This window comes from Enhydra lutris, unplaced genomic scaffold (assembly GCF_002288905.1).
Source record: "Enhydra lutris kenyoni isolate GAN:26980312 unplaced genomic scaffold, ASM228890v2 scaffoldscaffold18, whole genome shotgun sequence".
NCBI classification, from domain to species: domain Eukaryota; kingdom Metazoa; phylum Chordata; class Mammalia; order Carnivora; family Mustelidae; genus Enhydra; species Enhydra lutris.
In genome coordinates this window covers 1,169,936-1,183,837 of record NW_019154102.1, presented here as the reverse complement: position 1 = coordinate 1,183,837, position 13,902 = coordinate 1,169,936, and the positions used below count along the sequence as shown (strand labels likewise).

The window sequence follows — 13,902 nt, the reverse complement described above, 5'->3', positions numbered from 1 at the left end:
TTTAATTAACACTTTTAGCTTTCAAAATTACTAAAATGGCCTGTAAAAACCAGGAAAAACAATACTTTTAAAAAAAGACAAATATTCTGAAATTAAAACTTCATTTTTCATTTGTATGACTTCAACTTTGTTTTTTGTTTTTTTTATTTTTTTTTGACTTCAACTTTGTAACACCAAAATGGAAATGGCATGTGTATGTATAAGTATGAGCCACTTATATCTACACTACCCACCCCAAAAGAACAGATAAAGTACAACAATGTTATAAAACCAGGTTTATTCTGCAATACTTTATCATAATGAATTGCATCTCTTTGGTAAAAATAAACTTTATAAACATTTTAATAATCAGAGATTAGATACAAAAACTAAATATCTGTTAGGTTGCTTTTAATATGAGTGAAGACTGGCAACTGAGAAGTGGTTCACTTGTGACTGGTCATCTACTGGCAGTTATAACTCAAACTCAGGGCAATTTTTATGCTACATTAGAAAAGAGGATAAGGAAACCAGTTTAATAACTCAAATTTCTTGAATCAGGAAGCATTACTCTTTCATTTAAAAATAAATAACAGTTACAGTGAATTGGCAATTATACATTTTTATACACTATATGATGGCAACATAATACTTTAAGCACTTTAATAAGAAATGTACAACAATTTTAAAAACAAGTTTTGACAATGGCACTGGCAGTTAGATGCAAAAAAAAATGTGCTTTAAGAAAAAAATGGCAGGTATAACATTAAAATACTCTACTTTGTCTTTCAATAAATATTTTGAGTACATCATTAACATAGTGAAGTAAACTTTGTTTAAATCAAAGTTTACACATTTCAAACTAACAACAAAAAAACCTGTAAAGTATATGTAAATCAGAAAGCCTTTAATTAAATGCTATGGTCTTCACAAATGGTTGTTAAGTTACTGTAGTATTTAAGACAAAAGTCTTTATAGCTTTGTGAAGTATTCACATCTGTTGGTTAAATTGCTAGGAAAGGCTTCCTGGTCTACGAAGACACACACATTCCCTCAACGCTTTCTCTACCTTTGAATTCGTGCTTACATATATTTAACTGACCACCTAGTATGAACCCTTTACATAATGCCTCAGAAAGTAGCAAAAGAAAAAATATATATATTCTAAACCTTATTATATACAGGGGAATCTACGTTAAGAGAAGTCATGCTGGCTCTAGGGAGGAAAGGAAAGGCTCAAAGGTGGAAAAAAGGAGGCAATCCACCAATAATTAGCTTTTCCATGAATACAAGTAATGTTTTCTTTCTCTGAATTTGAAAGGTAAAATAAAATATCAATTTAGTAATAATATTGCACAAATAAATTTCAAAAATCTATATTCAAGAAACACTGATTCTATTTGGGATGTGAAAGATGAAGATTAATTGTGCTGACTCAAAACTTTCACTAGATATCTATTATAAACTGGAATTGGCTGTAACAATTCGTATTGATGTAAGGCAAATTATGTTAGCTTAAATCACAGTCTTAAAATATGCTGGAACATATATAACCTCTCTGGGACTGCCAAACTGTTTCTATTAAAGTATAATTTCTTGTTAATATATTATTAGAAATACAATTTCCAGTCCATAGGACTTGAAATGACTTTCCTTAATTGGGTGGTTATTAGCCATGTTTTTATCTCAACACACCTGAGGAATGGGATCATAATATCTACGGAAGTAATAATGGGGGAATCATAATTAAAAAGCTACTTCCCCTTGAAAATAACTGCCTTGATAAATCAGCAAATGGAAAGTGATGCACTGAATTCTGTATAAGAATTGTGTAAAATATTATTATTTATATTAAATGAAAATAATTTTGAAGATCCCTCTTAAAGAGAGAACAACTCTCCCCCTCCTTATCTTAGAACACTTTCCTCTGCTTATGAAGAGTAATTATCTAATGGACAGGAACCAGAGAGAACATCTGTGGTACAGAATTTCAGTAGAACAAAATACACTGGAACCAGATCACTGAAACACACTGTTACTAAGGTCTATCCAAAGAGCAACTGTAAACAGCTTTAAGATACTGTTATTAAAGTGATTTTTATAATCTGTGTGCTGCTTATACTGTGGTATAAGCATTTTTTTGTGTGTGTTACAGTCACCATCTACAGCAAAAGGTACTAACTTGGATTAGCCATTTTCTGTAGCAGATGTGACATGTATGAAGAAGGAAAAAAAAAAACCCAAATACCTCATCCTGCATACTTAAGAACTATTTTTCATTATCAACAAATTTAAAAATTACTGTATTTCAACAGCACCAATACTATTAACATGGCTATCCAAGTTCAATTACAATGAACATGGAAACAGGACAGGTAATATTAATGTTGTTATCCCTGGCTTAAAGTTTTACCAATTGAAAAGATGTTTTCCATTATGCTTCTCATTTAACAGTTTTGCTCCAATAAAATTTACAAATGAAAATAAAAGTATCTCTTAAAAAAAATCCAAGAAAATGCTTTAGTCATAGAAACAGCTGAAGTAACCAACCCAAATCATGAGCCTATGTATCTATGTGTGTATGTATGTATGTATATACGAAATTATCAGAAAAATGAAAACAAGGACATTGTTATAAAACAGAATGTACCATGAGATAAGACTGAACTTTTGGAAAGTTGCTCCCACTACTGTAAAAATATATACATAATGAGTAAGTTTAGTTTTATTAGTATCCTGTGTTCTTTCTAAATAATAAAGTCAATCTATAAAAATGATATGGAAAAATGTCTCACAGAAGCAGATTTGTTCAAATACTTAAAAGCCTTAGTCAGTGCACCTTTGGAACAGCAATATAAAATCTTTTAGCATGGAATAAATGGCACATATATTATACTGCCTCCCCCAAAGGGTATACTGTATTAAGATTTAATTGTATGTGAATTTTAAAACTCATGAAGGTACTTTGTCTCTATAGTTTTGTTAAATCCTTTTAAATTTAACTAGGAATACATACAGACTTAATTCATACAAACCTCGGACAGAAGTTTTTTCCTAAATGATCTATCTTTATTTAAAAGGACATAAGTAGTAACTATTCAAAATATTTCTATTAGATTACACTCCATTCCTACTACAAAATTCCCAGAATGCAGTCCATTTAACAACACATGAAAGATTCTCTTATTGCAAAAAGTGTGTCAAAATGGGTGCTAACCCTGTAACACACTTTATGGCTATATCCTCTCACTGGATTGTTTCTACTCAACAAAGACAGCTAGTGGCTAAAATTCAAACAATGGTTGCAAAGCACTTCGGGAACAAACAAAAGGCCCCAATAAATGTTATGCAACATCTGGGAAGAAAAAAAAAATCAAAGATAATATTGTAATAGGAATTGGAGTGTTCTTAGATGAAATTTTACCATAAAACTGCCTTTTCTAAATTTTAGAACTCTTTGCTGTGCTTCCTGCCTATGTAACCAAAAGGAGCTTTCTAGACATCTAGGACCTTTTCCAATTTATATTCAAGTCTGTCCACGCTTCAACAAAAAATAATTAAAAACAAAAATTAAGACAAAATAAAAAATCCAAATCTCATTCTACTGGGTTGCATGTGTCCAGAGAGAAGTATGTGAGAAAGACATCAGCAACATTTTTGGCTGGATCAGCAACTATAGCTAATTACAAATGATTGGAAAAGAAAATGAGAAAAAGCTACAGAGTTGCCAATTCTTACACTTTAACATATTAACAGAATAAAAGATACTTCCTACAAGTTTTAAGACACAGGCTGTGGATTTTCCTATACAAAATTTCCAAATTTTAAAGACACTTATCACAAAAATTATGCTTTTAGGGCTTGGCATCATATCTATGGTTGGGCATGGTCCTAACAGCAATTATTTAATAAAGATTCAAACAAATGTTTCGAAATAAACAGGTAATTAGCACCCCTCCCCCACCCTAAACCAAAAGAAGTCCATTATGGCTTTGATATCCCTTGTAAAGAATTAAGTAGAAGAGTATTGCCACACTTGAAAATAATTTCACACTAATAAGTATTTCTATTTTTTCCGCTGCTTTTGATTTTGTGTCTTTGCAGTACTTATTAGGGAACCCAGACATGTACGGATTCCAGCAAGGTGGAGCAGAGATCCAGCTGCCTCTTTGAGCTCCTCATCAATTTCTTGACATAACTGTTTGCGCATCTTTTTGCCTGGCTGCCCTTTTTCAGAGGTATCTGCACAAGCCTGTGATGCATAGCCACTGTCTCCAAGAGGATCATCTTCATAATCAACATCTGTATCTTCTTCACTGTGAAATCCTTCACTGCCATCACTTCCCACATGGCTGCTCTTTGGGATAAAATCATACGCCTCATCCACAGAGGACAGAGAAGACACGCTAGACCTGGATGCACAGCGCTGTGCCGCCATGCTACTTGCGCTGTAATTGTGGTCTTCTTTTGGATCAATGCTCGTGGCCAAAGAATCACTCTCTTGCAATCGCACAGTACTGGGATGATTAAATGCACTGCTGTAACTCCTCTTTTTTTGCATTGCTGTTTTAAGAGGAAGAGGCTTCTCACCTGTGGAAAAGAACACTTCCATCAATAGGTCAAATGCATTTGATTGCCAAGAATAGACCACTTAAATGAGTAGTGAGTGTTTTAGGGTTAGTAAAGTTCTGTAGGTTTTTGTTCACTTGTTTCTTTTTTTACTTAGACCATATGTCATCCTTTGGTATTAACTTGAAACATTTTAAAATCACTTAATGATATGTCTTGACCTTTCCAGGAAAATTATAATTATTTTGAGCTGTTTGTAGAGAATGCCTCAATAAGAATGTACCACTGTTGAGCTAACCATTTTCTTATTGATATTTAGGTTTTCCCAATTTTTCACTATGAATAATACTGCAATGTGAATCCTTCTAGATGCCTCTTCTTACACATATGCAAATATTCTTCTAGAATAGCAAGAAACAGATTTATTAAGTAAAAGAATATATACATTTTAAATTGTAATTGGTATTATTTTTTAACAGAAGTATAGTTGACATACAATCTTACATTAGTTTTAGGAGTACAATATAGGGATTTGATGATTCTAAACATTATGTAAGTAAAGTCACCATATAAACTTTTACAATATTATTGACTCTATTCCCTATGCTGTACTTTTCATCCCCCTGTGATTTATAACTGGAATTTTGTAACCTCTTAACTGCCTTCACTTATTTCACTTATTCCTCCACCTTCCTTGCCCCTGGCAAGCACCAGTTTGTTCTCTTGTAAGTCTGTTTCTGTTCTTTCTTTCTTTCCTTCTTTCTTGATTTTACTTATTTGACAGAGCACGCACACACACACAAGTGTACAAACAGGAGTGGCAGGTTCCCCGCTGTGCAAAGAGCGTGACATGGGGCTCGATCCCAGGACTCTGGGATCATGCCCTGAGCCAAAGGTAGATGCTTAACTGACTGAGTCACCCAGGTGCCCGTTTTTTTTTGTTTTTAGGATTTTTATTAATTTGAGAGACAGGAGTGAGAGGAGGGGTGGAGGGGAAGGGAGAGGGACAAGCACACTCCACATGAGCATGGAGCCTACTCGGGGCTCAATCTAGGACCCCAAGATCATGACATGAGCTGAAACCAAGAGTCAGGCACGTAACGGACCGAGCCATCCAGGCATCTGCTTCTGTTTTCTGTTTGTTCATTTGTTTTGTTTTTTAGATTCCATATATGAGTGAAATCATATGCAGTTTGTCTTTCTCTGGCTTTCTTTCACTTGGCATAAAACTCTCTAGGTCCATTTATGTTGTCAAGAATGGCAAAATTTCATTCCTTTTTTATGGTGGAGTAATATTCCATTGTGTATATATATCACATTTTATCCATTCATCTACTGATGATGGACAGAGGTGGTTTGCTTCCATACCTTGGCTATGCAAATAACGCTGCAATAAACACAGGGGTGCAGGTATCCTTTCAAATTAAGTGTTTGTTTTTTCAGTTAAATACCCAGATGTGGAATTACAGGATGGTATGGTACTTCTATTTTCAGTTTTTTGAGGAATCTCCATCCTGTTTTTCATAGTGGCTGCACCTACTTGCATTCCCACCAACAGCAGGTTCCCTTTTTCTCTATGTTCTCATCAACACTTGTTATTTCTTATCTTTTTGATACTAGACATTCTAATTAGTAGGAGATTTCACTGTGGTTGATTTGTATTTGTAGCTGGTATTTTCAAATTGTGCTCCAAAATGGTTGTACTAAATTTACATCCTACAGTGTTCGACAATATCCAGTTCTCACAATTAAAACCCAATATTATCATTTTAATTTTTCATAATCTCATGGACAAAAAAAAGTAGTATCTCAATATTGTTTCATTTGGCATTTCCCTGTCTTCTAGAGAAGTTGCATATCTTTTCAAATGTGTGTTGTCCACTTTATTTCCTTCCCTGAGACCCGCCTAATTCATATATTGGCTTTTCTGAATATTTTTCTTATTTCTTACTTGTAGAGTCCTTTTACATATACTCAATATTAACCCTTTGTTTATTATACACATAGTAAAAAAAAAAAATGTTCTCTCAAGTGTTTTCCTTGTGTGACTTTTCTTACAAATACCTTTTGTTGTGAGAACTACAGAATTTCGATGTTTAAATTTACCCATGTTTTCTTTTATGGATTTTGCACTTAGTATCTAAAGGGTTTTCCAATTCCAAGGTTATAAATATACTTTCTTATATTTTGTTATTTATAACTTTCATTTTTACTTTTAAATTCTCAACTTTAATTTCTACACATGCTATTTATTTCCTTATTTCCTGGTCCATGTAAAAATATCACAGTATTAACTTCAATCTCATAACTGCTCACATATATTAATGGAAATACAATAAAATGGAAACTAAGTAATTCAAATGAAAACACAATTTAGTTAGAAAAAACAATTCTGCCTATAACATTTAAATATTTTACATTCTAAATTACATTTGAAAAAGCACTCACAAAAATGTATTTTAGGAAGAATGGCATGATTGCTTACATTCTAAAATTCCTTGTTCTATAGAAGTATTTAAAAGCATCATTGCAGTGGCAGCATCAATATCAGATTCTGAAAAAGGAAGAGAGTAACGATATTAATGTTCTTTATAAAAGAGAGGCTATTATGAGTATTTGTAAAGGTAACCAGTGTTAAGATTTGGTGTATATTCTTTTAAATACACACACACACACACACACACACACACACACACACACACACACAAAACAAAATGAGACATATTATTCTGCAATCTGTTTTTGTTCACTTAAAATTATGAACAATTTATGGGGCGCCTGGATGGCTCAGTGCGTTAAGCCTCTGCCTTCGGCTCAGGTCATGATCTCAGGGTCCTGGGATGGAGCCCCGCGTTGGGCTCTCTGCTCTGCAGGGAGACTACTTCCCCCACCCCCGCCCCTGCCTGTCTCTCTGGCCACTTGTGATCTCTCTCTCTGTCAAATAAATAAATAAAAATCTTTAATACAAAAATTATTAACAGTTTTGTGGATAGTATCGAATAAAGGAGAATTGAGAAGTACCAGATAATAAAATTTCTTATGATTTTCTTAGTAACATTTTTTTCTCTAGCTTACTTTAGTGTAAGAAAACAGTATGTTATTCATAAAACATACAAAATATGTGTTCAAAACTGTGTATGTCATCACTAAGGCTTCCAGTTAACAGTAGACTTATTAGTAGTTAAGTTTTTGGGGAATCAAGTTATACATGGATTTTCAACCGTATAGGGGAAGGAGGCAGGGGTTAGCAGTCCTAAACCCTGCATTGTTCAGGGGTCAACTGTACTTGACTAAAAATGTACACTAAGGCATTATTACTTTTTAGAATTTTTACCTTTAAGAAAAAGATTATTTGAGAGAGAATGAGACAGAAAAAGAGAGGGAAAGAGGGAGAGAGCGCAAGCAGGTGGAGGGACAGAGGGAGAGAATATCGAAGCAGACTCCCACTGGCAGGACTCAATCCCACGGCCCATGAGATCAGGACCTGAGCTAAAACCAAAGGTCAGACATCCAACCAACTGAGCCACTGAGGTTCCCCTATCCTTTTTAGCGTGTAAAAAAATCTTTATCTGTGCGTATCTGCAGTTGTGAAGTACTGCATTAATTACATACTAATTACAGGAGTTAGAAATATGTATATTTGGTCAGTCTAGATCATGTGAATTTACAAATGCTAAATAAATAATTACTGCTGGCACAAAAGTATTAGTCATGTTTTTAATCATAATTATCTATGAGCCCACAAGTACTACAGACTTCGTAAGAGGTCAAACATAATTATAGATATTCCATAAGAAAAACAAACTTTAAAAGGCTGGTAAAATCAGCAGGTTCTACTCCAGATAAAGTTATTATGCTCTCATATCACTTTTCTGCTAGAAGTTCCTCTCCATCTTGGTGATTTATTATTCTGAATAACTGTAATTAAGTAAAAGTAATATGGTATAACCAAATGTGAAGGAAAAGTTAGAAAATATTGAGAAATCTTAGATCATAAAGGATGTTTAAAATAAGATTATGAAACCTCCCATTTCTATCTCAAAGCTAGAAAATTTTTATTATCCTAATGTTTTCCATTTTATTTGTAATACCTAATTATAAAGTTATTTTAGACAGTAAAGCCATAAAAATATTGACTTCTCTTCTCCCCAACTTGACCATAAACTCTGTGAAGACAGAAAAAGTTACTGTTACTGACTTTACCAAATAGACTTAAGTAAATCAGAAGATGGTTGTTATGAAGAAGTACATAATACTACTACTCTTTCCCCTTCAATAAGCTGTGACCTCATGAAACAAGAATCTCTATGAATGCCTTCCCAATTAAGGTAGGAACCTGTCTTATCTCCTATGTTCCACAATGCTTGGAACAATAGTGGGTCCTTGATAAATGTGTAAATAATAAAGTATATGACTTCCTTGCCCTCCTTTCCTTAGATTAAGCTAATTAGCCCCTAATTACTGATGTTGGGTATCAATGGGCTTGGCATGTTCTGAGTATTATTAACTCATCTAATCCTCACAACTTTATGATGTGGGTACTATTAGTATTTCCATCTTAAAAATGAAAAAAACAGACGGACAGGTCTTTAGGGGAGGCGGGACTTGAACCTCTCTATAGCCTACTTCTAGAACCTAGGCCTTCAATTTGTACTCTATCAATTATCAATCATTAATACTTGTATCCATGTATCCATGACTAGAGTAGGAAATTCTGCGGGATTTACAGAATATTCTGTTACTCACTCAATAAAATGAGTATCCTGTTATGAGCTAGACATCATTCCAGGCTGTGGGAATACAGCAAAAAACAAAACAGGAAAACCCCTAACCTCTCAGAATACAAAGGAATAATTAAAACACAGCATGTTACAAGGTGACAAATATAAGGGAGAGGAACTAAGTGGAAAGGGGGATAGAGAGTGTTGGGAAAGGGACTGCACTTTAAATACAGAGGTTAGAGAAGGCTTCAAGAAGCAAGTGTTGAGCACAGATACAGGGAGATGAGAAAAAGAAGCCATGTAGCTATCTGAAGGAAAAGTATTTCAAGGCAGGAAGAACAGTAAGTAAAAAGAATATGAATCACTGTTTCTCATGTCATGGCCAAGAAAAGATCTCTTAGAGATTTCTTCTTTTAGAATGAGACCTGACTATAATTTGATAAGAGTTCAGTATTCCAACACGTCTTTGAAGAAGAAAAGGTACAGACTCCAGCCCATATTGTAGCTCTGTGTGAACTGGAAAAAAGCAAGTCCGCCTCCAGGTGAATGCTTCCCTGTGTGAAGGCACACAGCTTGAAGACTGGAGCGTGGGCTGAATTTCAGACCCCACTCATTGCCTCAGCCAAGTGGCCTTGCACAGGGGACATCTTGCCTGGCGTTATGTAAAAGCCCTGACAGAGAGTTTCCTGTTCCAGGAAATAATTTGTCTTTTAATAAAAAAAAAAAGGGCTACCTTGATACCAATTTCATTAAAGGAAAAAAAAAGGAAGTAATGCTGAGGGAGAATCTAACTCTGAAAAGCATTATAATGAGGAAACAATTTAAAAAAATTTATAATCTTACAAATGAAGTACCTATAAAATCTTAACAAAAAGATTAGTGTATCTCTAGCTTAACTTCCTTTAGAAACTTCCATTAGAATTCAAGGAGTCGGGGCGCCTGGGTGGCTCAATGGGTTAAAGCCTCTGCCTTCGGCTCAGGTCATGATCCCAGGGTCCTGGGATCGAGCCCCACATCGGGCTTTCTGCTCAGCGGGGAGCCTGCTTCTCCCTCTCTCTGCCTGCCTCTCTGCTTACTTGTGATCTCTCTCTCTCTCTCTCTGTCAAATAAATAAATAAAATCTTAAAAAAAAAAAAAAAAGAATTCAAGGAGTCATGTTTCTTAAAAATAATATCTAAAACTAAAGAAAATTGGTGAGCCTTAACTGGACAACATGAAAAAGCTGCATGAACACCACTTCTCTTCTTAGTTTCCAAATATTTAATATGATAACACAATTAGATACTATTTTTGTAACAGTAGGAGGACAGAAAAAGTGTACCTTAAATGCATTTATTTCTTGTAATAGATTTATTATAACCAAATTAATTTGAACTCTCCCACATGAAATTAACTTTATGAAACCAAAAACTTCCCTGCAAAACGATTTTATTTATGTGTAATTTGTTTGGTTTCAAGCATTTTAAGGATGCTTCCCATAATGACTTGCCAATTAACTCTAGAAAAATGTCTTAACTGCAAGAAAAATGACCCCAAACACTCAGTAATCGAGAATACCTGATTACCAATTATTTGTCCAAGGTACAATCCTGAACTTTTTAGAACAAAAAAACCAAAAACTCTCTGTATAGACTTTATAATTTTTATTTAGAGTATTCAATCTGTTTTGGTATTAAACTGAATACTTAGTTGTTTATTGTCACAATTGAAAATACTTCATGCTATTTTTTCACTGATAATACTTTAAGCTATTTAAAATGTAGCTCTGTGTTTTTAAAGACATACTATTACCTAGCATATCCAGTTCATAAAATTTGGTTCTTTTATAAAGTCTTTTATAAACATTTTCTCTGACACTATTTAGATTAAACAAATAATTCACTTCTAGTTGAAAGTCATTTGTCATTAAGATTCATGAGAGCCATCCAAATAGTGATTAAAAAAGCCGACTTAGCTCAAAGTCATATTATTTCTCTTTTTTCCTTCATAGTTCTGACTGGAGTTGAAAACATGCTACTGATTTAATATCTGATTCCAACAAATTTCTGTCGTAAGTGTTAATTTGTATGTCCTGGTTTATAGTTTCTTAGCCTTAATGCTGGGAAATTACTAATAATAACTGAGAAAAAAATTCTAAGACACTAGGTTCACCTATGTGAAACTAAGGGTTATGACACAAACTGACAGGTCTCCGTTACTGATTCTCAATCCATTTGCTTAAGGAATGATATGAGAACCATAGAGGCAGAATTTAAATGGTTATAAGCTCAGTAATAACTATAAGGACTTCCTAGCTCTATCAAAGCTAACATATACATTTATAAAGCATCCAAACAGAGAAGCTGTCTCGTGATTCTTTAATAGAGAAGAGCAATTTTGATAAACTGCCAATACTGTAAGCTGCTTGGACCACTGGTTTAGTTTCATTTCTATTAAGATAACAATTATGTTGGGGTGCCTGGGTGGCTCAGTGGGTTAAGTATCTGCCTTCGGCTCAGGTCATGGTCTCAGGGTCCTGGGATCGAGCCTGCTTCCCCTTCTCTCTGCCTGCCTCTCTGCCTACTTGTCTTCTCTTTCTACCAAATAAATAAATAAAAATAAAAATAGATTTAAATTATGCTAATTTAGAATCTTAAAATTGGAATGTAGATTTGCACTTAGCCCCTAACATCATCATTAACCATCTAAAGTTTATATTTATATATATAAATATGTATATTTCTATATATGTAAATACGTACATATTTATATATGTAAATACGTACATATTTATATATGTAAATATGCACATATTTATATATGTAGATATATATTTATATTTGCAGTATACTATGACTTCAGTATAAATACTACAATTCAGTAAAGTTCCATTTTTGTCATCTTTGTTAACTGATGTATCCTTGTGCCTAGCCCACAGGTATGCTCCATAAATATCTCTCTTTTTTTTTTTTTTTTTTAATTTATTTACTTGACAGAGAGAGGGCACAAGTAGGCAGAGAGGCAGGCAGAGAGAGAGAGGGAAGCAGGCTCCCTGCCGAGCAGAGAGCCCGATGTGGGACTCGATCCCAGGACCCTGAGATCATGACCTGAGCCGAAGGCAGCGGCCTAACCCACTGAGCCACCCAGGCGCCCTCCATAAATATCTCTTAAACAGATGAATTTATTCTAAATCCAAACCTAACCAAAATACTGACAAAAAGATTTTGTTTTGCTCTCTCATTAAGAGATCCCTGTGCCTCCTGCCCTCTGTTATAAACTACTGTAACATATACATTGGCAAATAAAATTTGTCATTGTAAGGTGAGCAAGAGAGACAACTAGACTTTAAACAAACTGCTATACCTACTTTGGGTGATAGTAATTATTTCTGGAGTTTCTACGCCTAAATAAGTTCTCCTGTTGCTCTTATGTGTTTAAACGTAGCTTTATTATAATGATTAGTAAAGATGAGTCTGTGAAGTGAGAGATAAATCTAATACTGGATTCTAATACTGGAACTCAATGACACCTAAGTGACCTTTATAAAACACAAAACTGACAATGCTGCCTCCTTCTTTAATGCGCTTCAGTAGCTCCCCCAGTGCCTCATACCTAGTAGGAGTACAGGTTCTGATATCAGAGTTTCTGCATTCCTTGTATGCTTTTTACTAGTGATGTGGCCTTGAGAAAGTTACTTAATCACTCCAATCTTCTCCAACTTTATTTGTAAAAGTAGGTAACAATACCTCAAAGAATTATAAGGATTAAATAAGATAATGCATTCAAAGCACTGTAGTAAGGAACTCAATGCTAACTAATGTTGTAATTATATAGAAGGAGTTCAACTCATAATGCTAAATAAGTTCTCCTTGACTTGACTGATGCTCGCTTAAACTTCATTTGGCTTGCACATGCTAAACGATCACATCTACAGTCAGTGGGCCAACGCTGCCAAATCCTCTTCTATAATCCTAGGCTTCAACCATACTCACTGGCTTGCAGTTCCTAGCAGATACCCTCCAACAAGGTCAAGTATTTCCCCAACTTCTGAGGTCCAGCTCAAGCACCACTTTCTTTTCTAAGGGGCCTTACCTGATCTACCTCTAAGCTTACTTTGCCAACTTACTTCCCCCCCTTTTTTTCTTTAAAGATTTTTATTTATTTATTTGACAGACAGAGATCACAAGTAGGCAGAGAGAGAGGAAGGGAAGCAGGCTCCCTGCTGAGCAGAGAGCCCGTTGCGGGGCTCGATCCCAGGACCCTGGGATCATGACCTGAACCAAAGGCAGAGGTTTTAACCCACTGAGCCATCCAGGCGCCCCGCCAACTTACTTTTTCCCCAAAGTACTCTGCATAACCTTGCCAACCTTTTTCAACTAAACTGTATGGTTTTTGAGAACAGGGCCTAGGTCACTTTTATCTCTGCATATCCCAAAGTACCCACACATTGTTCGGCACTATGTGGGAAGTCAACAAGTACTTGTAGAATAAACAGTTGAATGTTTAGTCCATTTAGCATTGTTTTTTCCCAAACTTTTCTCTAGAAATAACATTGAGAGAAGAAAAAGCAAATTTCCTCTTAAGTCTAGGCCCTAAAGCAACCTGATTTAAATATAAAATTTTCTTAAGTTTTTGTGCGGTTTTGTATTTTCTG

At 34.7% G+C, this 13,902-nt stretch overlaps 1 protein-coding gene across 3 annotated transcripts in view; it reads right to left on the bottom strand.

The window, feature by feature from the left end:
- Positions 1-272: 272 nt before the first annotated feature.
- Positions 273-13,902, bottom strand: part of LOC111148178 (forkhead box N2) — a 66,842-nt gene continuing 53,212 nt past the window's right edge. For 2 of the 3 annotated variants that reach the window (XM_022504627.1, XM_022504628.1), the window contains exons 5-6: positions 7,034-7,102; positions 273-4,569 (exon numbers count right to left, since the gene is read on the bottom strand). In XM_022504627.1, the coding sequence (XP_022360335.1) occupies positions 4,046-4,569; positions 7,034-7,102 (593 nt within the window). In that variant the 3' untranslated portion in view covers positions 273-4,045. The remainder of the gene's footprint in view (positions 4,570-7,033; positions 7,103-13,902) is intronic. The other variant, XM_022504629.1, reaches the window with a different exon arrangement.